The sequence below is a fragment of the Panthera uncia genome, chromosome F1, assembly GCF_023721935.1.
Source record: "Panthera uncia isolate 11264 chromosome F1, Puncia_PCG_1.0, whole genome shotgun sequence".
NCBI classification, from domain to species: Eukaryota; Metazoa; Chordata; class Mammalia; order Carnivora; family Felidae; genus Panthera; species Panthera uncia.
In genome coordinates, this window is record NC_064813.1 from 11,800,899 (window position 1) to 11,826,216 (window position 25,318).

General features: G+C 40.5%; 1 protein-coding gene across 1 annotated transcript in view; it reads right to left on the reverse strand.

Moving 5' to 3' along the window:
* Positions 1-286: 286 nt before the first annotated feature.
* The window catches only part of F5 (coagulation factor V), an 85,221-nt gene continuing 60,189 nt past the window's right edge, over positions 287-25,318 (reverse strand). The window contains exons 17-25 of the mRNA XM_049633883.1: positions 25,103-25,282; positions 22,865-22,981; positions 21,926-21,997; positions 20,555-20,655; positions 19,972-20,127; positions 17,394-17,538; positions 15,074-15,225; positions 11,898-12,080; positions 287-10,536 (exon numbers count right to left, since the gene is read on the reverse strand). Coding sequence (XP_049489840.1) covers positions 10,390-10,536; positions 11,898-12,080; positions 15,074-15,225; positions 17,394-17,538; positions 19,972-20,127; positions 20,555-20,655; positions 21,926-21,997; positions 22,865-22,981; positions 25,103-25,282 — 1,253 coding nt within the window. The 3' untranslated portion in view covers positions 287-10,389. The remainder of the gene's footprint in view (positions 10,537-11,897; positions 12,081-15,073; positions 15,226-17,393; positions 17,539-19,971; positions 20,128-20,554; positions 20,656-21,925; positions 21,998-22,864; positions 22,982-25,102; positions 25,283-25,318) is intronic.

Below are 25,318 nucleotides of genomic sequence, written 5' to 3' on the forward strand. Positions count from 1 at the left end.
AGAAACCAATTATGATACAACAGTGGACAGTGATATGTCAGTGGAGGATATACTATACAACAAAAGTTGTAATACCATATAAATGACTTCAAAGAGGAATAAAAATACAGAAAATGCTTTTTATTTCAAAGAGGGGTTTTCATTTTCCCACAGAGCATCAGATTTAACCCAAACATCTCATTGATCCCCAAACAAGTATTGTTCAGATTAATAGGCTTTATTAATTAATTTTTATATATTAATAATTAATAATTCATGTCTACCTGTCAGGGGAGGAGGGGGTGAATTATAAATGTTACAATTTTTCCATTCTATGGAAGAGAAACCAGACTGAAAAAGAGTCTGGGAGTCTGATCACCTGGTTTTTAGTTTCACCTCTGACACAAACAAGCAGTAGTTTCAGGCAAGTTGTTTAACCTTTGGAGACATTCTTCTCACATATAGGATAACAAAGTTGGAGCTCCCACTCCACCATCATCTCATCCCCTACTTATTATTCCATATGATTTTCTTGTCCCTCTTATATCTTGGTAGATTCTAGATCTGGAGAGATCCTGCCCACTTCTTCAGTAGACAGACCATGACTAGCTACATAATTTGCAAAATAAAAATGGCAGCCTCCTTGTTAAAAAATTATTAAGAATTTCAAGAGCAAGATGATGGGGCATTAAACTAAGCATGGGGGCCCCTCTGAGCATGGGGGCTCTTTGAGCAGATCGCACACCCGCGAGGCTGGCCCTGCAGAGACCAAAGGAATTTTTATTTTATATTCAGACACTCTCTTTTGCTCTTAACAGAATGAACATCAAAGAAATACTGGTGGAACACTGACATGCCTCATTAAAAGACAGAAATAATGAACATACAGTATTAGAAAGCCAATGTTTTAGATCGACCAAGATGACAGGATGGGAGGCTCCTGACTTTCCCTCCTGCCATGGATTTGCCAAAGGTATAGCTACACACAGGTCATTTCCCTCTGAGAGAAATCTAAAAACCAACTGAGTAATCCCTTCACATCAGCTTATTGAGAAAACACCGACATGAAAGTGGGTGGGAAAGGCTGAGACACACACCATACACCCCACCCCTGGCACAGAGCCTTATGATTGGGAGGGAAGTCACAGCTTCCAGCCTCCCTATGAGTGAAGGGTTTGGACCACACATCGAGTGCTCCAGTTTTAAGGCTACTATGCGAGGCATGGGTCCCCAAGTCTCTTAGCTCAGGGAGCCAACAGGGCTTGGCATTCACGAGTCCCACAGGACCATACCAAACAAAGAAGCAGTTGTTAAACACGCCCCACAGCTCTTCCCGGGGCTCAGCGCACACCGACCAGGCAAAGATTACCATCTCCTCATTTCTCCCTGGAAGGATTTTGAGAGCACAATTTCCTAGCTGCTCCATGAGGGTCTGGCTTCTAATCAGTCTGTTTCTGGGTGCTGGCTGGGATCCTCCCAGGAGCCCTAAAAAGCTGGTAGGCACTTGTCCCACATTCTCCCTCTGGCTCATTTCAACAACGACGACAGCAACAAACAAGTTGCCAGCTTCTTCCTGGAAGGAAAGTGCCCACACATAAAGCGCTCCAAGTTTTGCAGCTGTCACCCTAGGAACAGGTTCTGAAGTCACTGACTCTAATAGCCACCAGGGCTCGGCATTTAGAAGTCCCCTAGGACCATATGAAACAAAGCAGTTTTTAAATGGGCACACAAGCACTTTTTGCAGCTCTCCCTTCCCTGGCTCAGTACAGAAGGAAGAGGCAAAAACATTCAACTCCCAGTTTCTCCCTAGAATGCATTGGACTGGATATTTTCCTAGCTGCTGTTTGAGGTTCTGGCTTCTAGTTACACTGCATGGGGGAGCGGACTGGGATCCTCTCAGGAGCCTGAAAGAGCTGGTGGGAATGTCCCCTACCATCTTTCTTCAACTTGTCCAGCAGTAAAACCAAGGCTCCAGCTTCTCCCTGGAAGGAGCATGTCCACTCATGTAGCACCCCAAATGCTATAGTTGCTACATGAGGGACTGGCTCCTGAATGATCTAGCTCTGGGGCTGACAGAGCTTAGCACTCACAAGTCCCCCAGAACCACACAATGCAAAGAGATGATTTTATATGGTTATACAAGCACCTCTACCAACTTTTCTCTAGCTCAGCACAGAGTAAGCAAAAATACCCGGTTCCCAGTTTCTTCCTGATAGGGACTAGACTGTACATCTAATAACCTGACTTTCCCAGCTGCTGCCTGAAGGTCAGGCTTCCAACTAACCTGAATAGGTGGGATGATGGGGCAGACAATAGTCCGTGAAACTGAAAAGGCATGTGGGCATTTCCCATATCTTTGGGACTATAATGGATCACCCCAATCTACCGGGACCCATAAGAACAAAGGCAGCAGGATGGACAGTCACAGAGATTTGAGAAGCAACAATAACGTCAGGCTAGGCTGACCTCGCTAATCAACTACGCAGTCTAGTCAAGACTAGGTGGGGTGGCTATTTCATCTAATGCACAGACAATTCAGAGAGCCAAGGAAAATGAAGAATCAGGGAAATGTATTCCAAACAAAAGAATAAGACCAATTTTTGGAGACCAACCTTAATGAAATAGATATAAGTGATTTACCTGACAGAGAGTTCAAGCTAATGGTCATAAAGATGCTCCAAAATCAGGAGAGCAATGCAGGAGCAAAGTGTGAATTTCAACAAAGAGATGGAAAATACGAAAAAGTGCCAAACAGTAGTCACAGAGCTAAAGAATACAATAACTTAAGACTTCAATAGAGGGGTTCGATGGCAGACTAGATCAAGTGGAAGAAAGGATCAGTGAGCTCAAAGTCAAGGCAGTGAAAATCGTCCAATCAGAGGAAGAGGAAAAATTAAGAAAGAAGATAGCTTAAGGGACATATAGGACACCATCAAGCAGACCAGTACATGTATCATAGGTATCTGAGAAGGAGAAGAGAGGGAAAGGGACAGGAAGCTGATTCAAAGAAACAATGGCTTAAGACATCTCAAACCTGAGGAGAGAAACATATCGAGATCAAGGACGCTCAAATATTACCAAAGAAGACGAACCCAAAAGAGACCCACGCCAAGACACACTATACTTGTATTGTCAAATGTTAAAGAAAATGAGAGAATCTTAAAATCAGCAACATAAAAGTGACTTGTTATGTACAAGGGATCCCCCATAAAACTATCATCAGGTTGTTCAGCAGAAACCTTATAGGCCAGAGGAGAGTGGGATGATATATTCAGAGTGCTAAACAACAACAAAAACAGCAACAAGAAACAAGAAACAGCCAGCCAAGAATACTCAGCCCAGCAAAATATCCTTCAGAATTGGAGAGAGATTTTCCCAAACAGAAGCTGAAGGAGCTCATCATTACTAGATCGGCCTTACAAGAAATGTTAAGGGTAGTTCTTCAAGTTGAAATGAAGAGATGCCAACTACTAATATGAAAATACAAGAACGTGTAAAACTCGCTGTCGAAAGTAAATATGGAGCTGAATTTAGGATATGCTAGTATTGTATGAGGATGTGTAAATTGTTACAACAAAGGTTTAAGCCCTAAAAGACAAAAGTCTTAAAATAACTATAGCTACAGTAATTTGTTAATGGACACATAGTAATAAAAGATTTAAATTGTGACATCAGTAACAAAAAGGGGGGGGACATACAAATGTAGAGACTGCGTGTGTTTGTAAGTTGTTATCGGATTAAAATAGACCATTATACATACAAGATGTTATGTATAAGCCTTATGGTAACTACAAAACAAAAGCTTTAGTAGATATGCAAAGGATAAAGAGAAAGGAATCAAAGCATACTACAGAAAACCATCAAATCACAAAGGAAGAAAGCAAGAGTGGAACAAAAGTGGGACACATAAATGGCCAGAAACAATGAACAAAATGGAAATATTAAGCTCATATCTATCAATAATTACTGTAAATATGAATGGACTATAAATTCTCCAGTCAAAAGACATAGAGTTGCCAATGGATATAAAATAAGAGCCAACTAGGGGCACCTGGGTGGCTCAGTCAGTTGAACGTCCAGCTTCGGCTCAGGTCATGATCTTGCGGTTCGTGAGTTTGAGCCCTGCGTCGGGCTCTGTGCTGACAGCTCAGAGCCTGGAGGCTGCTTTGGATTCTGTGTTGCCCTCTCTATCCGTCCCACCCCTGCTTGTGCTCTGTCTCTCTCTGTCTTTCAAAAATGAATAAACATAAAAAAAAAAGCGCCAACTACATACTACCTATAAAAGAATAACTTCAGCTTTAAGGACACATGTAGGCTGAAAAAGAAGAGATGAAAAAAGATTTTCCCATGCAAATATAAACAGAGCAGGGCAGCTATATTTATATCAGACTAAATAAACATTAAGCCTAAAACAACAGGAAAAATAAGTATATAATGATAAAGGGGTGAACTCATCCAAAAGATATAATCACGTAAATACTTATGCACCCAACATTAGGCACCTACAAATAAGAAACAGTTATTAACAGATCTGAAGGGAGAAATAGCAGTACAATAATAGTAGGAGACTTCAGCATCCCACTTTCAACAATGGACAAATCATCCAGGCATAAAATCAGATGGATCTCACAGACATTTACAGAACATTGTAACCAACGGTAGCAGGCTACACCTTTCTCAAGCACACATGGAACATTTTCTAGGAGAGATCATACGTTAGGCCACAAAACAAGTCTTCGTAAATTTAAGAAGGTCAGAATCATATCTAGCACCTTTTCCAACCATAAGGGCATGAAACTAGAAATCAGTTCCAAGAAGAGAATAAAAATTCACACATAGAGATTAAACGACATGCTCCTGAGCAACTGATGAATAAGAGAAGAAATAAAATGGGAAGTCAAAAAATAACTTGAGACATATGAAAATAGAAACACAACAGACCCAAACGTATGAGATGCAGCAGAAGCAGTTCTAAGAGGGAAATTTATAGTGATAAATGCCTACGTTAAGAAAAAAGAAAGATCTCAAACAAACCTAACACTACGTCTCAAAGACCTGGAAAGAGAAGAACAAACCAAGCCCAAAGTTAGTAGAAGGAAAGAAGACAGTGGACATAAATAAAATATAGACTAGAATGGCAATAGAAAAGATCAGTGAAACTAAGAGCTGATTTTTTGAAAAGATAAACAAAATTCACAAAACTTTGGCTAAACTAAGACAAAAAGAAGTAAGGCTCAAATAAATATAGGATCATAAGTGAAAGAAGACACATTACAACTGATATCACAGATATACTAAAGATTACAAGAAACTATTATGAACAATTACCAAGAAATTGGACAACCCAGAAGAAATTAATCAATTTATGGGAACGGGGTGTCGGGGTGGTTCAATCTGTTAAACATCTGACTCCTGTTTTGAGTCAGGTCATGATCTCATGATTCATGAGTTCAAGTCTCATGTCAGGCTCTGTGCTGACAGCTCAGAGCCTGGAGCCTGCCTTGGATTCTGTGTCTCCCTTTCTGTCTCTGCCCCTCCCCGGCTTGCACTCTGTCTCTCTCTCAAAAATAAATAAACATTAAAAAATAAAAATATATATTAAAAAAAATTCCTGGGAATATCTAACCTACCAAGACTGAATCATGAAGAAATAGAAAATCTGAACAGAACAACGAGTGAGGAGATTGAAGCAGTAATCAAAAGCCATCCAACAAAGGGAAGCCCAGGACGAAACAGCTTCATGGACCAAATATTTGAGGAAGAATTAACACCAATCCTTCTCAAACTCTTACAGACAATTAAACAGGATGATACTCTCCCAAACTCATTTTATGAGCCCAGCATTGCCCTCATACCAAAGCCAGACAAAGACATGCAAAAAAGGAAAATTACAATCCAATATCCGTGATGAATACAGATGCAAACATCTTCAACAAAACATTATGAATTTGAGAATACGATATAAGGATCATACACCTTGATCAAGTGGGATTTTCTTGGGATGCAAGGATAGTTCAATGTATGCTTTCAATAAATGTGGTATGCTACATCAACAAAATGAAGAATCCATATTACAATATCACTTAAATAGATGCAGTAAAAGCATTTAACAAAATTCAACATCTTTTCATGATAAAAACTCTCAAGTATGTATGGAAGAAATGTACTTCAACATAAAAAGACCATCCAAATATGGCAAGCCAATAGCTAGCATCATATTCATTGGTGAAAAGCTGAAAGCTTTTCTTTTAAGATCAGGAGCAAGACAAGCATGCCCACACTTGCCTCTTTTATTTAAAATAATACTGATAAGGGCGCCTGGGTGGCTCAGTCGGTTAGGTGGCTGACTTCGGCTCAGGTCATGATCTCGTGGTTTGTGAGTTTGAGCCCCGTGTCGGGCACTGGGCTGACAGCTCAGGGCCTGGAGCCTGCTTCAGATTCTGTGTGTCCCCCTCCCTCTGCCCCTCCCCTGCTCATGCTCTGTGTCTCTCTGTCTCTCAATCGTAAGTAAATGTTAAAAAAAAAATTTTTTAATAGTACTAGTAGTCCTGGCCAGGGCAATTAGGCAAGAAAAAGAAATGAAAGGATGAGAAAGGAGGAAGTAAAATTGTCTCTATTTGCAGATGACATGATGTTATATATAGAAAACACTAAAGACAACACAAAAGCACTATTATTATGGTGTTATGTATTTTATATATTATAATTAGAGCTAGTAAATTCATCAAAGTTGCAGGATACAAAATCAATATGCAAAAATCAGTTGCATTTCTATATATTAACAACAAACTATTGGAAAGAGACATTAAGAAAAAAATCCCATTTACAATAGAATTGAAAGAATAAAATACTTAGGAATAAATTTAAGCAAGGTGGTTAAATTTAACCAAATAAATTTAACCACCTTGGTTAAATTTATTTAACCTCTCATGGCTTATAAGAATTTGTATTGCTAAAGTGTCCACACCACCCAAAGTGATCTATAGATTCAGTGCAGTCCCTATCAAAGTTCCAATGACATTTTCCACAAAAATAGGGGGAAAATCCTAAAATTCATCTAGAACCACAAAAGATTCCAAATGTCCAAAGCAATCATGGGGAAGAAGAGCAAGGCAGAAACATCGCACTAGTTGATTTCAAGCTACATTACAAATTTATAGTAATCAAAGCAGTAGGATATTGGCATAAAAACAGACATAGATCAATGAACAGAATAGAGAGCCCAGAAATAAACCCATGCATGTATGGTCAATTAATTTTTGACAAAGATGCCAGAAATACACAATGGGAGTAGGATAGTCTCTTTAATAAGTGTGTTGGTATCTACATGCAAATGAATGAAATTGGACCATTAGCTTACACCATACAGAAAAACCAACTCAAAATGGGTTAAAGACCCAAATATAAGATCTGATATCATAAAACTCCTAGAGCATTGAAGATAAGGTCTTTGACATTGGCCTTGGCAATGATTTTTTGGATATGACACCAAAAAGCATAAAGTAAACAAGTGGGACGACATCCAACTCAAAGTCTTCTGGGCATAAAAGGAAACTATCAACAAAACGAAAACACAATGTACTGAATTGGAGAAAATATTTGCAAACCACATATCTGATAAGGGATTAATACCCAAAATACACAAGGAATTCACACAACTCAATAGCAAAAAACCCAAATAACCCAAATAAAAAAATGGGCAAAGAATCTGAATATACATTTTTCAAAGAAGACATATAAATGGCCAATAGATGAAATGGCCAGTGAAAATATGCTCAACGTCACTAGTCATCAAGGAAATGCAAATTCAGAACCATAATGAGATATAAGCTCATACTTGGTTAGAATGGCTATTATCAAAATGACAAAAGACAACAAATCCTGGTGAAGATGCACACTTTGGGTGGGAATGTGAACTGGTACAGCCTCTATGGAAAACAGTATAGCACTTCCTCAAGAAATTAAAGACAAAACTACTGTATCATATTATTTAGCAATCTCATTTGTAGATATATGTACAAAGGAAACCAAATCATCTGCTTAAAAGATATGTATATTCCCATGTTCATTGCAGCATTATTCATGATAGTCAAGCTATGGAAACAGCTTAAGTGTATGTCAATAGATGAATGGATAAAAAAAAAATGTGGTATATATACAATGGAATATTATGAAGCCTTAAAAAAGAAGGAAATTTTGCCATTTGTGACAACATGGATGAACCCGGAGGTCATTATGCTAAGTGAAACAAGCTAGACAAAGACCAATACTGCATGGTATCACTATTCAGAATTAAAATAAAAAGTTGAAGTCATAGAAGCAAAGAGTAGAATGCTGATGCCAGGGGCTGGCAAGTGGAAGAAATGGGGGAGAACCTGGTAAAAAGGGTATAAACTTTCAATTATAGGATGAATAAGTTCTGTGGATTTAATATATAGCATGGAGGCTATAGTTGATAATACTGTATTTTATATTTGAAATTTGCTAAGATAGTAGATCTTAAGCATTCTGACCAAAACAAAACAGTAACGGTGAGAGGATGATGAGTTAATTAACTTGACAATGGGAATCCTTTTACAACATTTACATATGTCAGATCATCAAGTTCTGCACTTAAACATATTACAATTTTATTTGTCAAATATATTTTAATAAAGGTGCGGGGGGGGGGAGAAAGCCATATTTTGTGGATGTTTGAAGCTCCCCTATGCATTCACAGGACTCAGCCCACCCATGGATGCAATAGGTAACTCTGATAGTATCTAAAGATGTTCTCAATGAATTCTACTCCTTGGGATGCACCTGTGACTTGTGTTAACCAATAGGACGCTGCAGAGTGAGGCTGTGCCAGTTCCAGGCCCAACCTTTAAGAGGACTGGCAACTTCTGCTTCCTAAACCATGAACACTTCCTTTGAGGAGCCTGAACCACCTTACATGAAGCCCAACTCTCCTATTGGAGACAGCAAACGGATGGACCACTTGGCTGCCACGTCATGAGGAAATGACCTAAAACCACTTGAGGAGTGACAGAAGATCAGCTGTTTCAATGTCCCATTGAGCCTTCTGATGACTCTGCCTCCAGCCCTGCCTATGACCTCACTAGAGATCCCCACAATGTAGTCAGGAGTCAAACCACCCAGCCGAGCCCAGTCAACCCACAGAATCATGAGAAAGAATAAACGTGTTGCTTTAAGCATTCAGATTTGGGGTGGTTTGTTCCACAGAAAGATAGTCTTACCAGTGACTGCCTATCCCATGTGGCTGAAGTGGACCAGAGAGCTCCCCAGTCTCACGGTATCTATGGGATCATTGGATGCCAAGTTCCCATGGAAGGGAGCGCTGAAAGGGGAAGTTGTTGAGGAAGGGAGAGGGGGAGGTTGGGGCCCTGGAAGGAAGGGCACTGAAAGAAAGCCACAATTGCTCGCCAGTTTTAGCAGGAACAGCTGCATTTGGGCCAGTGGTTCCAATGCTGCTTTACAGGTTTTAGCTTTCCCTTAGGTGAACATGTGCTTTGAAAAAACAGTATACCATTGTAGTGTCAGCTAGAGTGAGGCCAAGGGTTCATTTCTCCCATGGTTATTTGGGTTGTGTTTTGTATCTAAAGACCCCTAACTCTGGACATCATTTTATCTCATAGAGGGTCAGAAAAATCATTGCCACGTAAGGAAGGCAGGGTATTTTAATGACTCATTATTTCATATGGTAAGATATTTTTCTCTTCATGTCAAGAAAAATGAACCATTTAAAAATGTTATTTGTTTCCTTTACTCTTAAATCATAGTTCTTTTTTTTTTTTTAAGGTAGGTGTGAAAGCTATCCAGGTCTATAAATGGCTTAAAAAAGTAATATCTCTTTTATTAGTGTGTACAGGTTTAAAAAAAAAAAGTGTTTATTTCTTAGAGAGAAGCACACACTAGCGGGAAGGGGCAGAAAGAGAGGGAGATAGAGAATCCCAAGCAGGCTCTACTCTGTCAGCAAAGAGCCAGATGCAGGGCTCAAACCCACAAACTGCAAGATCATGACCTCAGCCGAAATCAAGAGTTGGACGTGTAAATGACTGAGCCACCCAGGAGCCCCTAGTGTTTTTAGGTTTCAACAGAACTATAATGAAGCATGCTAACTACATAAACATTACTTTATATAGCATTTTAAATCATTGTGACAGATAAGCCATTTGTTTGTTGGTTCTTGATATTTTCCCATATATCTGAATAAATAATAGCCATCACCTCACTGAATTGTAGCAAGGAGTTACATTATGAAAGTTTCATACATAAAATTTTATTCTCTAATAGAGAAAAGGGAAACAATCAAAATTATTAATATTTAAAATAGCTATAAAATACATTGCCCGCTCTAAATCGCTTGATATCTTTAAGAGTCTTTCCTATGTCCTTGAATATTCAATTCTAGTAAATATCACAGCCAAAGAGTTCCAAGCGAAGTGCAATACTTTGGTTCCATGTTTTAGGAATGATGCGGATAAACCTGGAAATAATTGGTGGGTTGAAAAAATTCTTCACATGTCCTTTGACATTATTATTTCCTTCGAAAATCTGAAAGGAAAATATGAGAAGGTCTTTGATGATGATGTAACAGATATAAAAATCTTATAGGTGATTTTTTTAAAAACAAAGAACACAGACATCATGATCAGAGATGATCTTCAGTCAATTATGAAATCATGTGCCTAACAGACCTCTTTAGGGATTCTACCTCACCAGTGATCCGAGCTGGGAAAATAAAGAAATCTGACGTCTGACGCGGTCCCATTGTAGCTGTGTGACTTCTGGCAGGTTACTTATATTCCCTGATTCTCTATTTCCTCATTGGCAAAATGGGGATAATAAAAGTTTACCTCACAGAAGGCGTTATAAAGACTTTTTTTAAGTATGTACACATATGACAAGTGCCAGAGAGTAGGGGTCACCAACATTTAAAATAAAATGCAACGATATGTGTTTTTACTTATTCTTTTTGCCAAATGCCTTATATCCTCAATTGAACTGTGTTTTATGCCCCCCCCCTTTTTCTTTTCCAGTTTTGCATTCCCAGCAGGTTCCCCCCAGATTTACATACACTGGAAACTAAATCACTATTTGTTTATGACAGTGATGCTTATCAAGCTAGAAAGACATCCTGGTACAGTGACAGATAAAACAAACTGAACCAACCAAGCGACCAGACAAACAACCCAGGAGTTTAAAAAGAGAGAGAGGTTCAAACTCATTTGCTGAGATAAGTGCTGAGCCCAAGCTGAGCAGTCAGTAAATGTCACCCCCTTCTCCTGCACTGCCCCTCCACCTGGCTCGAGCCTCACTTCCATTTCTGGAATATTAGGCTCATGTCCTTAGTTTTGCCCCAGCAGCATCTTAACACCATATGACAGGGAATTAAGGAGAATAATGGCATAGTTCATCTTGAAGGAAATTAGTTTCCTCATCAGCGAGGCTAACAATTGTCTCCTGCTTAATAATATGATACAGAAAGCTTTGGGGCATGGGCATTTGCTGGGCATCGGTCAAGAATAACAAGTATACCCAAGGTAATGCCAACATGATGTTATTTCACGGTGGAAAGTTTTCTAGACCCTGTTATGGACTGCATGTTTGCATCCCGCTCAGATTCCTACATCGACACCCTAACCCCCAATGGGATAGTATTAAGAGGCGGGGCCTTTGGGGGGTAATTAGGATTAGAGTAAATCAGGAGGGTGGGGCCGTCACGACGGGATTAATGTACTCATAAAAAGAGGGGGAGACGTGGGATCTCTCTCCACACAGAATTCTTAGAGAGGAGGTGCCTGTCTGTGCCTATTTGTCAAATCCCAAAAGCTATGTGCAAATAAATGTAGGGTACTTTTCTCATCACAGCAGCTTTCGAACTGCTTTGTCTTTGCCGGGACACCGGCCGGTACCTTGTCTGCCATGGAGGATTTCTGCCTGTACGATTTCCAATCCACTCCCTGGTCGCTGTAGTGGATGGTGTAGCTCTTCACGTACATTTCCGAGGACAGAGACTTGCAGCCCTGTGTTACAATCGCAGTTATTTTCTTGATTTTGAGTAGGTCAATTTGTAACCACTGCTTGTTGTTGTTTGCCTGTGAAAATGATGAGGACATATGAATGAGGCAATTAAAACCTTTGATTTTTTTTAGGTCAAGATACTCAGAAATGTACAGAGCTCAAGAGGATTTCTTTTCTGTCTCATCCCTTAAGATCCTTTCTCTCAGAGGATTTCCCTATTCCTTCGTGTTTGTTGGCACCGACATATATAAACTTTTACTTGAGTCTCACAGACACTGTACAATAATGACTTACTTCTTTGTATCCCTTCCTTTTCGAGGGCCGGAATTTGTTTTGTTTCCACGTACTTACCACAATGCATGGCACATGGTTGGTGTTCGACAAATATTTGTTGAATGAACACATAAATGAATCCTACTTGAGAAAGAATATCATATTGCTAAGTTATCTGTAAATATTATTCTCTTAAATAAATTTGTGTAAATGCCATGAGGGTATCAGGGAAAGAATCTCTATTTAACTTACTTTAGAAAAGTCCCACTTTTCTTCCCATTGCTTATATCAACGAGGAGAAGTCCAATTTCTTCTCTTCTGATACTTCAAATAAATGTAATCTTTGAGAGCCTTGATAAAGCCATACCTGGGACTTTATGGCATGGTAGCTGTCCTGCCTTCTGGCCTAACAAAATGCCTAATCATATGTTCGCTGATACATACTTGGAGAAAGAGGATCAGAAGGACTGAGTACGAGAGTAATCTAAGAGAAATTTTCACCTTTGGGAGATTTCTCATGCCCCATAGTCTCATTCAGTTCTATATGAAATAGTGAATATTGACATATTTCTTTATCATCACTTATGTGTACACATATGTATGTGTATATATTTATACACAGATATATGTATATACTCATATACTATATGTATTTTTAAAATAAATTAACTGAATTAAAATTATGTTAATTAATTTTTTGTCAAGTTTGTAACACTCTCTAGGGACTTTGGTGGTTTCTTTTTTAGAAAATTTTTTAATGTTTATGTTTTATTTTTGAGAGACAGAGAGAAAGAGAGAGAGGGAGGGAGAGAGAGAGAGAGAGAGAGCCAGAGCAGGGGAGGGGAAGAGAGAGTGAGACACAGAATCCAAAGCAGGCTCCAGGCTCTGAGCTGTCAGCCCAGAGCCGGACATGGGCTTGTGAACCTTGAGATCATGACCTGAGCCGAAGTTGGACACTTAACCAATTGAGCCACCCAGGCGCCCCAAGGGTATTTGGTGGTTTCTTAGTGTACCTTTAAACTGTATGGTATCCAATCGAAGTTGTACCGGTGATATAGAATATAGATTGCTAGAGGGTTTTTGAAGGCATGAAAATTTTCGTAGGCATGACAGAGGTAGAGACACCTCAGTCTGTGCGTGTACTTGCATAGGTCTGGCTTAGATTTTCAGCCTCTCTAAAGAGACCCTTTAAAGACATATGATCCTAATAGAAGATTAAGTGAAGATTAAGTGAAGAAGATTAAGAATTCCAGATTTTAAAATGACAGCATTAAAAATTAAAATCAGCATTTCATCTTTGAAGCCCTTATTATATTACAAAGACTAAGTGCAAATCATATACAGAGCAAAGTATTTCAGAAAGTTGTAAAATACGGAGTAGGGTGACACAGTTATACCATGAACAGATCTAAAGAGTTATCTGGGAAAAATTGGATGACATCTCTAACTTAATCTTTCATTTTTTATCATTTTATTTATATAATTATATTAGTATAATGTAATACATTATTACTTTTTTATTTTAACTTCTTCAGGTCTGTTTCCCCCTCCATGAAATTGCATAATAAGGGGTTTGGGTGGCTTTGAATGGCGGAAGGACCACTAAACTGTTTATCGGGAGAATGGGTTTCCTGATTCTGCCACCAGACTAAGCGAAAATGATGCGATCTTCTCTGTGTTTAAACTTAACAGGAAAAGTCTGGACCATATGCTTTGTAACCCCCTCACTGTTTTCTATTCTGTGAGTCTGTGATGGACTAGAAATGAGTTCTGAGATACAGATGTCAGTTCCCAAGACTATCTGTATGGGGTCCAAGCTGTTCTACTTTCTCTACTCCCACCACAGCTCTCTTTCCATTTCTGACAGCCTAACTTAGGGTTAGGACCTGGAATTCTATGGAGTCCAGGGAACTAGAATGTAGGTGTCTTAAGGGAGGGACAAAGGAAGATAGAAAATAAGGAAGGGTTAAGTTGACTGATAGAATTATTCTGGTTTCTGATGCCACCGTAATTTTTCAAGTCAGTTGAAAAGTGCAATAAAAATGAGTCAATATTAACAGTTACCCTAAAAACTAAGACACTGGAATTACTCAATGGGCTAATATTAGGAGCAATATTACTCTCTGGAAGATGCTTATTAAACTTAGGCCACTGATTTATAACCCCGGTTTTGTAGCATTTTACTGTGCCTCCAATTGTCCAAAGGAATGTCACAAAATTCTAAAAAATGGGAACATAAAACATTTAAATAGCACTATTAAGAAAATGAAAAATATTGCTAAATTGTGAAAAAAGAGAGAAGGTGTTGGAAATCAAAATCATTTATCACTAAGTTGTCTTAATTCAGAGGTGGCAAGCTACAGCCCAAGGGCCATATTTGGCCCCCTGCCTGTTTTTGTAAATAAAGTTTTATTGGAATACAGCCATGCTCATGTACTTATTGTTTATAGCTGCTTTCTTGCTATAGTGGCAGAGTTGAGTAGTTATGACTAGAAATGTATGGCTCACAAAGTCTAAAATATTTATTATCTGGCCCTTTGCAGAAAACATTTTCCCAGCCTCGTCTAAATCAAGACTAGACCAAAAACCAAGGAGATGGTAACTTCTCTCTGAGCCAAAGTCAGAGCTACAGCTATCAAGTCAACAGACATCCTAGGTCTAAGGACCTAGGATCATAATCTGCAGAAACAGGAAATAATATTCTTGCTTCCCAAGATGCCCATGTTCCTTGTAGTGAGGGCCGTGGTTTTCTTCTAGAAGGCTGAGAGAACTCCACTCATAGGCGTTATTTTACCTTGGCTTGCCAGGCATTCACACGGCCCTGGGCATTGAGACGGGCACGGAAAGGTTCCCAGTAATCTCCCCACCAAGATTTTTTAAATGAGGAAGCTGTGATTTGCTTGTTTTCTATCTTTCCACTTTCCATACCCAGCGGTGTGGAGCATCCTGTCAAGAGAAAAGTAATGTGATTAATTATGCACCACCAGTATTCCCTGTGTGGTGGTTTGCACTACAGAGGAGACAGTATTAATACTCGGTAACAACAAAACAATCATCGCCGACAGTGAACATTATTGCCCGTGTGCCAAATCCTATTTTTAGGCTCTCCGTGTATTATCTGATGCTGCTAACCACCTCCATTTTACAAATGAGAAGACAAAACCAGAGCAAGAAAGAGTAACTTGCTGAAGTAAGACTACCAGAAGAATCAGAAACTAAACTGGGGCGCAGGAAGTCTGACACCAAACACCGCGTTCTAAATATTTAAACTCATTTTCCTCCTTCAGAGAATCATGGAAACTGTCTTTTCTTTGAGGTAGAAAATACTCCTAAACTATCTCTGTATATAAGAATATACTCTATTTCTCTTTCTAAGGAAAAGCTACAAAGAAGAAGATCCCTGGGGAGTCACATTCAATATTTTATTTTTAACCCTTTGAGGGTGGTTCATGTTATGAATTTTGCCAAGATGTGAACTTGAACGTCAGGCTTCAAGGCTGGGCTGCGAATGTAAGAAACGTAACTAGTGAGTGAGCCCAGCTGACCACGCATCATCATCACCTCTGTGACACTTTGTTCTTGTTAGTAAATCATGCTGACATTTTCTTGAAGTGATATCTTTCTCCATGGAAAAAAAAGAGTTTTAAAAAAGAAAATCTACTCTAATAATTATATCAAGAAAGTGTAGAGGTTTTCATTATTATTATTTTTTTAATGTTTGTTTTTGAGCGAGAGAGAGAGAGAGACAGAGTGTGAGCAGGGGGAGGGACAGAGAGAGAAGGAGACACAGAACCCGAAGCACGTTCCAGGCTCCAAGCTGTCAGCACAGAGCCCGACGTGGGGCTCGAATTCACAAACTGAGCCGAAGTCGGATGCTTAACCGACTGAGCCACCCAGGCGCCCCAAGAAAGTGAAGAGATTTTTAAAAAGTAATGCTTCTTGAATAGAATATAAATGTTTTAAATAGATTAACAGAGTTGAATGTCACATTTTAGAGTGGCTTGTCTCTATGACCTGAACAAACTACCATTTACGTCATGTGCCAGAGGGAAAGAAAGGCCAGTGATTTACGGAGCTGTCTCAAGGACTGCTCCTGCTATACAGAATTAGCATTTTATATGGGAGGTGTTACATACCACTGCTAACTGCGCTTTGACAAAATGCCCACGTCCATGCCCCTCGTGGTATCGGCAGTATAATGGATACCGTTATCTGCCTCGATAAGAAGCGGATTCCGAGTTTCAGCTGCTTTGTCCACTGTGAGCCGTGCGAGACCGAGAAGGTACTGTAGCTCCCCAACAGGTGGAGAAATGCGCGTTTCAGGTGCGCTATGTATTGATCTCCCTCCCGCTCAGAGCCCTGGGGCAGCTGAGATGCAACGGAAGATTAGCCAGGGCTTTCTCTTACCCCAGATTGCTAGACAGATATTTTCTAGATGCGCTTTGAAGTGAAAGAATGTGGAGAGCTCTACTTTAAGAGTCAGCAAAGGAGCATAGTTGATCAGATTCTTAAACATCTTTGTTCCACATGGCAGAATTTTATTATGGCCATTTGTGAGTACCTGGATTTATTTATACCACAGGTCACATTACATCCCTTGAAAAACAGCAGCTTAACAGAGAAAGAGCTTGAGCGCCTACATTGGGTGCCAAAGAGAATGAAGAGTTCAATCAGAGTTTCAGGAGGTTGACAAGAAGTTTAGATTCGTTGAAAACATTCATCGAACATCTAATATATGCCAGTAATGTTGCTATGTTCTTCTACTGCATTAAAATCTGGGTGACCTGGAGAACGATGGAAGAGTCAGGCCTAGTCTGAACCTTAGTTCTTATTGAAATGGGCTGATGCAGTTATTCTAAGCTAGGGCCCTTCCTCGCAGGGTCAGGGCGGTGCCCATGCCATCCTGGCACTGTTCAGAGATGGTGCCTGCCCTTTGGCTGGTAGAACCAGTTTTGGCCCAGATCACAATGAGAGTTCACCTGAGCAGAACCGGTTTCGCCAAGGTTTTTCTAGGCACCCAAGTGACTGAAGAGAACTAAAAGTTCTAGCCATTCTTCCATATCTACTTGATTCTCTGCCTGGTGGTTGGACAACAATGCATCTTAGTTCCTTACCGTTAACCTCACAGCCTTGTAGCTCCAAGCGAAGGGCAGCTCTGTTGTAGGATCTGGTTGGAGAGATCCTAATATATCTAGCCACGATGGGTGGGTCAAACTGATTGTCTTTTATTGTAGAGGCATCTGAATTGCCATCAAAATACTAGAGGAAAAAAAGAGGAAGGCTTAGTTATGTAACAATTCTCTATAAAGTGATTTTGTAATAAAATTCTGATTAATTTAATATTGTCATTTTCAGTTTTCATGTGACCTGAATTAAGTCTCTTGGTTTTAAAAAAAATAATTGGAGGGGCGCCTGGGTGGCTTAGTCGGTGGAGCGTCCGACTTCAGCTCAGGTCATGATCTCACGGTCCGTGACTTCGAGCCCTGCGTCAGGCTCTGTGCTGACAGCTCAGAGTCTGGAGCCTGCTTCGGATTCTGTGTCTCCCTCTCTGTCTGCCCCTCCCCTGCTCATGCTCTGTCTCTCTCTGTCTCAAAAATAAATAAAAACATGAAAAAAAAATTTTTAAATAAAAAAAATAATTGGAGATCACTTCAGGAAGATGAGGTAGACATATTTTGCCTCGTTCCTTCTGCTGAGTACTACTAAAACATAAGGAGCCTCGGAGAGGGGGAGAAAAGAAGGCAGACTGGCTAGGGTCCTTGGGACCCAAGGAGCAACATGGCGGTGGGCTCCCTGGGTTTTATTGTTGCCTCATATGCCCCAGACTGGGAAGCAAAGAAGCCAGCAACCAAGAAACACCAATGGGTACGGCCAAAAAAAAAAAAAAAAAAAAAGTCCCAATGACAACCTGCTTTCTCTAGCCACAGGCCCAGGAAAGAGCAGCTCAGCAAGACGGAAAATTCTCAGATGATAACCGATCTATGTCCAGCTCAGCATTATAGAAAACATCATGGCCCTTCCTCTACTCACAGCATCAAAGGCCAAGTGGGGAGCCTAGACTTCCATGCTCATGAGATTGTAATGAGGCACCCCAGCACCCTCACTGGGATTGTGTCAGAGAAGGGCAAATAGGAATCCAGGACTTTGATCCCCGCCAGCTCCTAACACGACTCCCACCACCGTCGTATCAGTGGACACTATCCCGTCCCCACCCAACAGCAAAAAGGAGCTCCCCTTTAGTGGAGAACCTGGACTTGGAAAGAGGCTGGAAAGAGCCAGCAAGGAAAGAGCCAGCTGACACAGGAGATAAGATCCGCAAGACTGAAAACAGAAAAACAGTAGATAAACACAAGGAAACAGAATCAATTCTTTGAAAAGATAAAAAAAAAAAAAAAAAAAAAAAAAAAGGCAAACATCTAGCAAGACTGACAAAGCAAAAACAGAAGAGGTGAATATTACCAACATGAAATTCAACAGGCAATATCACTATAGATCTGCAGACATCAAAAGGATAATAAGAGTATACTACAAACAACTCTACACACAAATGTAACAGCCTAGAGGAAATGGATCAGTTTCTTGAAAAACACTATCTAACTCACCCAATATGAAATAGGTAATTTGAACAGCCTGTAACTACTAAAGAAATTGGATTTGTAATTTACAAGTTCCTGGAAAAAAAAATCTCTAGGCCCATATAGTTTCACTGCTGAATACTAAAAATATTTAAAGAATTAACACCAATGCTAGAAAATCTCTCCCAGAAAACAGAACATGCTTCCCAAATTATTTTATGAAGCCAGTATTACTCTGATACCAAAACGAGAAAAAAAGTACAAAAAAAATACCGCACACCAACGTTCCTCATAAGGGCAAAAGTCTTTCAGCTACGAAGTGTAACTGTAACCTGTGTTCTCTTTCCAAAACTGATCAGTAGGGACGATAATTTGAGATTTTCATGATCTGTTCTAAGGTATAGTGCAAATAATTTATTACCAGGGATAGCTAATAATAATATACAAACTAGTAAAATGGTAAGTGATTTACAGGAAAAATGAAACAGGTTCAAAGTTACCAGCATAATGGCAGACTGACGCCTTACATTCTGATAACTTTCTTTGGCAAGGGGGTTAGGGAGGAAGAGAAGAGTTAGGGCTGGTACATACGGGTTATTGGGGATAATCCCGCTGAGCCTCTGAAAGACCCAGCAGGGGACTGTCACTCCGCAGGCAGGGTAGCAAAAAAAAAAAAAAAATTTCCCGAAAAGCACACTGCCTCAGAGCTGCTATTTCCTTCAAGTACACTGAAACAAAGAACAAAATAAAATGTAAAAGTTAGTATTATCAAAACTTGGAGGCCAAGCTCCAAGCTTAAGGAGCATGAGCTCCTTAAGGCACAAAACCAGATTAAATGCCCTACACCATCTCCCAATCTGAGAAGCATGAGCATTTAGTTTGATCGAAAAGTGATTTTTTTGTGTGTGTGGAGTTTTGAAGTTCCATAAATCAGGCTTATCCCTTTAATTTGTATAACAGACCCATGATTTTGCCACTTTCTTTCATAAAGCCCTAAGAAAGCCATTTGTATTTCTACCACCCAGAAAGGTATTTTTTAAAAAGACACAGTCATAGGCATAGTAGCCTAGTAATCCTAGGGCGAGTCTTGAGACTTAGAAAGAAACTGTCCACAGACCATCACGTTCCTTGTGCTGTTCCCTTTGAAGATCTGCCAGTTTGTCTGGTCAGAGCTGTAGGCCACATAGAACTCCATGGTGTAGTAGGACTTCAGATAGTGTTTGGCACCTTGGGTTTGGATCCCTGTGAGGATGACTTCCCTCTGCATGTCAACCTGCAACAGAGCAAAGCCATTAAGCAGATCTGTCCTTGTCGACAACTCACATATCACCTTCCTTAATTCATTGTGTAACCAGCTTTCTTTAGAACTAAAAAGCCAGCACCCAAGTCAGCAAACTAATAAACTGGCTAGATACAATCCATATTTGAGCACAGAGTACCTGGACTTGAATCCAAGTTTGACCACTTACTAGCTGTGTGTGATTTTTGGAAGTTAATCAGTCCCTCCATTTCTTTGTTTTTTTCATCTGTAAAAAGGATATCTAGGATAACGCTAGAACTGACTTTATAGGGTTCATTTTGAATATGTAAAGCACTTAGAATAGTGCTTAAAACACTGCAAGAACAAGAAAGAGAAATATGAAATCACTGTCATTTTATTATTATAGCACAGTAAATACCATCAGGTTAATAAGATATACCTGGATCCAAGGTTTAAGGTCAACTTCTGAAGGCTTTTCTGTGATCCAAGCATTATATGATCCACCATTGTTTAATCTTGCTAGTTTGGGCTCCCAATAACCTAAATTCAAAAGAGAAAAAAATTTATTCTGAACTTAAAAAAAACCCAAAACATACAACTAGAAATTTCCCAAGTAAGTTTAGTCCCCGTGGAAAACCAGATCTCTGCAGGAGCCTCTATTAAAGTTAGGCAACCAGGCAGTTGTCACAGGCCTCAGTTACTAAGTCAGTTCATGATTATGAAATCTCGGCTTCAGGTCTGTGCTTGGTTGGTGTCAACCACCACCCACCCCCTTTCTTGCATGCAGGTTGTGTTTATCTTTTCTCAGCTATGTTGGTGTGGTTGCTGCTGAGTGTGCCTTGCCTAAGCGGAGGACATGGGAGGGATTATGGGAAGCTCGTGATCCCTTGCCACTGACCTCTTCATCTTGGGAAGGGCTTTGAGGCAGAGTGAGGCAATTTAGAAGGAGATCCTGACACAAAGTGGGTGATCAGCAAAGTTTCTGAATAGATGAATGGTTAGCACAGCAAAGGGCCCTATTAGAGGGCAGTATGGCATGTGGCCAATAGACCTTGGGAATCTGACTGGAATATCTCATTTGTGATCAAATGTGGAATGGGGATGAATGTGGGGAGTTCTGGAAATGGGCACATGGTCACGAGAGTATGGGATAGGAAGGAAGGAAGGAAGGAAGGAGAAAACAGAAAAAGAAAAAAAGAAAGAAAAAGAAAGAAAAGAAAGAAAGAAGGAAGGAAAGAAAGAAAGAGAAAGAAAGAAAAAAAGAAAAATGAAGGAAGAAAAAGAAAGAAAGAGAAAAAGAAAAAGAAAGGAAAAGAAAAGAAAGAAAGGGGGTGCTTGGGTGACTCAGTTGGTTGTATCTGACTCTTGATATCTGTTCAGGTCATGATCTCACAGTTTGTGGGTATCAAGCCCTGCATCAGGCTCTGTGCTAGGTATGGAACCGGCTTCAGATTCTCTCTCTCTCTCAGAGAGAGAGATCCACTCCTCGCTCAATCCCTGCTGAGAGGCTGTACTGCCTGTGTAGAGATTCTGAGGACCCCTAGCTCTTGGTCTCCCGGGGGAGAGACTCCTTAGGAACATTATACACCAGGGAGGGAGGCGGTGATAAAGGAGTGCCAACAGGTTTTTTGCTCCTTCCTCTACCAGATGAGCACCTTAAGATAGAGGTGCTTTCCTGTGGTAGAGAAAAGCCTGGAGACAAGCAATGATCCATAGATTCAACAGGCAGGGTTGTCACGGATGGTTTTTCAGGCTGTATACTGCACAGTTATAGGAGGTGCCTTTCGTAGGCTATGATGCTACTACTTACCCCAATGCCCAGAAGCCCTGATCTGTGAATCAGCTATGATACCAGTGCTTAGTCCCATTGGCATCTTACATTCTACAAAAAAACAGAACAATGAATAATTTTTGCTTAGAAAATACATACTAACAAAGTAAAATTTCGTGGCTAGAGATTATACCTCTGGTGGGTCAGTGATTCAATAGTTTCACCTACCTTGTATGGCACTGACCTAAATATGTTGGATCATAAGAGGTAAATGTACTCGCAAGACTGGTGCTCTAACAAATAGTGATACCCTAGAGGAAAACCACTGACGTCCTGAAATGCAGTTAGTCTTAAACTGATTTCCATCTGCTTGTATCTTAAAATAAAGCCATTTTACAACATTGCATACTACCCTTATAAGTCTATGTTCCCAAAAGTTGGACCAAAAATTACAGAGCTATTTACATTCTGATCACAAAAGAAAATACCAGCCACTGAGATACCTGGATGTGGACACAGTGCTTGGTACTTGACAGGTACCTAATAAATGCTGGCTGGCTGGCTGGCTGGCTGCATGGATGGACGTATGGGAACTGTTTCTCAAATACTGAAATGCCAAGTTCAGAGACTATCCTAGTCATTGTTTAATTCCTGATATCTTTTCCCTTCTCTGCTCTAGGAGTCTGGAAAAATTCTTCCACTCACTTTCCCATGAATCACATGTCATGAAGGAAGACTCTTTATACTGGTTCCCCAATTGAAAGGCATGCCTTTGGGCTGAAGCATGTGGTTTAAGGTTCCTAGAAGACTGATGTTTGGAGTATAATCAGACCACGGGTCAGAATACAAGCAGCTACTGCTACAGATTGTACCTCTGTCATGCAGAAGTCCCAGAGTTGAGTATTTCAAACTTAAAAGTTAATAATATTCTAGCAGGGGCTGCCCTGCTAGAAACATCCCATGGAGCTTGGAGTGTACCTCTGTCTATGATGAGAAAAGGTGTTTGCATCCCAGCTCTCTGGTTTTCTCCAACCTCTGTGTCAAGGAGCCACCAACCGGATTTTGATGCCTTCATTTCAAGAGTTTTAAATGAACCTAAAATAGAAAGTGAAGCACGACATTACATACCCAAAGATTAAAAGTTAATATTAGTCGACAGCTGTCAAAGAATCCTAAAATCCCTGCATCACAAGGAGTTTTAGAAAAGAACTTATGAATTATCCATTTCTCTTTAGGCAGGGCTAGAGTTGTAACAAACAGATAAAAACGAAACAAAACAGGGGCGCCTGGGTGGCTCAGTCAGTTAAGTGTCTGATTCGGCTCAGGTCATGATCTCATTGTTCATGAGTTCAAGCCCCACATCAGGCTCTGTGCTGACGGCTCAGAGCCTGGAGCCTGCTTCGGATTCTGTGTCTCCCTCTCTCTCTGCCCTTCCCCTGCTCATGCTCTGTCTCTCTCTGTCTCTCAAAAATAAATAAACATTGAAAAAAATTTTTTTAAATGAAACAACACACACACACATTACTAAAAGTTAATTGGCCCAGACTTTAAAAAATCTCCAGCATGCCTTACTAGAAAGTAACTTTTACTGATCTACACTTAATGTCACAAGCTAACCCATATACAACACAGCTTCACAGTCTTAAGTATTAAAGCGGCCTTGAATGACTCATTATTGGGCCTCAGGAATATTGTATGTGTTTCCTTCCTCCCCCTTCATTTCACTATTGTTTCTTTTTTTTACATAAGAAAAATAAAAATAAAACATCTATCTCCCATGTTTTCAAATTTTCTATTAGGTTTACAGAGTTGGATAGAGATACACATAAACTGACTCAGAAAATCACTGAAGGACATTTCTGAAACCTCTGATTACCCACTCTGTTATTTCAATGCTACTTATTGGCAGTTTACACTTAAATTCTGTTGACTGTAATTCGTGACTATGTCCCAGATGGTGAATAAAAATTAATAGCTGATGGTCCTCCTCTAACACATGAAAAAAGATTCCAGCCTTCCACTCTCCAACGGAGATATTTAGATTTGAAGATTTGGGTGGGCCAGCCAATTCCAGCTTCTCAGGCTCAAGGGAAGGATGATGGATCTGCTAATTTACATTTGGTAAAAAGCCAGAAGTTTGACCTAATCCCCTCTGTCCCTGATTTTAATCAAGTGGGTCTTCATAGCTCCATTAGTGAGCCACTGGCTTGAACAAACCAACCAAGAACACTCTTTCCCCCCACCTTTAACCAAACCAGTCCTGTTTGGACTTCTGTGCCTAACTGAGGCTGACCTACATAGGAAATTCCCAACCAAAGTTCTGGCAAAGGACTGACTGCCCTGCCTAGCTTCTCAGAGCATTTGTGGAAGCAAGGCTGCTTGTTAAAAATGCAGAGTCCTGGGCCCTTGTCTGACATCAAAGTCTCCAGAAGCAAAATCTCTGCCTTAGCATTTATGTTTTAACCGGCTTCCTAGAATTTCACTATGCCTATTGCAGTTTGAGAATCAGGGTCCCTGGCACTCACACCCCCACTCACACCCCTGCAATGCACAGATATGCCTATAAAACAACTCACTGGCACATAAAAATCCTTTGTGATGGTTGGTTTGTTTAAGCCTTTTCATTACTTTGTACATGAAAGCTCTAAATACCCCTCTTATTTTTTAGGTTTTATAATCCTTAAAAACACTCCCCCCCTCCCCCCCACCCCCACCCCGGCACTGCCCCAACAGCCTCATGAGTCAGTTTAAGATTAAGATGCCTGTAGTCACTTGCCCAAAGGTATCAGGGTCAGAGTGTACGGAACAGAATTCACGGAGGCAAGAATCCCAAAACCCTAGTAAGTTTTTAATCTCCTTCCCGACAGAAAGCTGCTAAAGCAGCCTGAGCCCTGTGGGATTCATTTTGTAATCTGTTTAAGACCTGGCCTACGTGACACAGTGCGGTTTGGAAAAAACTGCGTCAGACGTAACATCTCCGTAGAACCGAGTTGAGCCTGCACGCAGGAGCTGCACGCAGTGCCTACACTGGCTGACTTTGTCATACTCTGTCTGCAGTTTGGGGAAATGGCTGTGCCCAGGATCTGTGCCAGAACCCACTCCTGACCCTTAGGAAGCAAATGCACAGGACGGAATGAGGGACAGTTACATTGCCGAGATCGCCTTCCCTAGCCATTTTTTCCATCCGGGACCTCTTTACAGCGTGCAGATCTTTACCAGGCAGAAGGGGCCAGACCCCTAGCTGGTGCTGTTGGGTGCCGTTTTCCAGCAAGGTCTGGCCGTGAAAGTGAACCACGTGAATGTCTCGGGAGCCGCCCAGGTTCAGCAGGTGCAGCCTCACCCACTCTTGCTCATACATTCTCAGGCCAGGCAAGCTGTAAGTCATCCCATTAATGGCTGCAAGGACAGAGGTGCAATCGATTAGAAATCCAT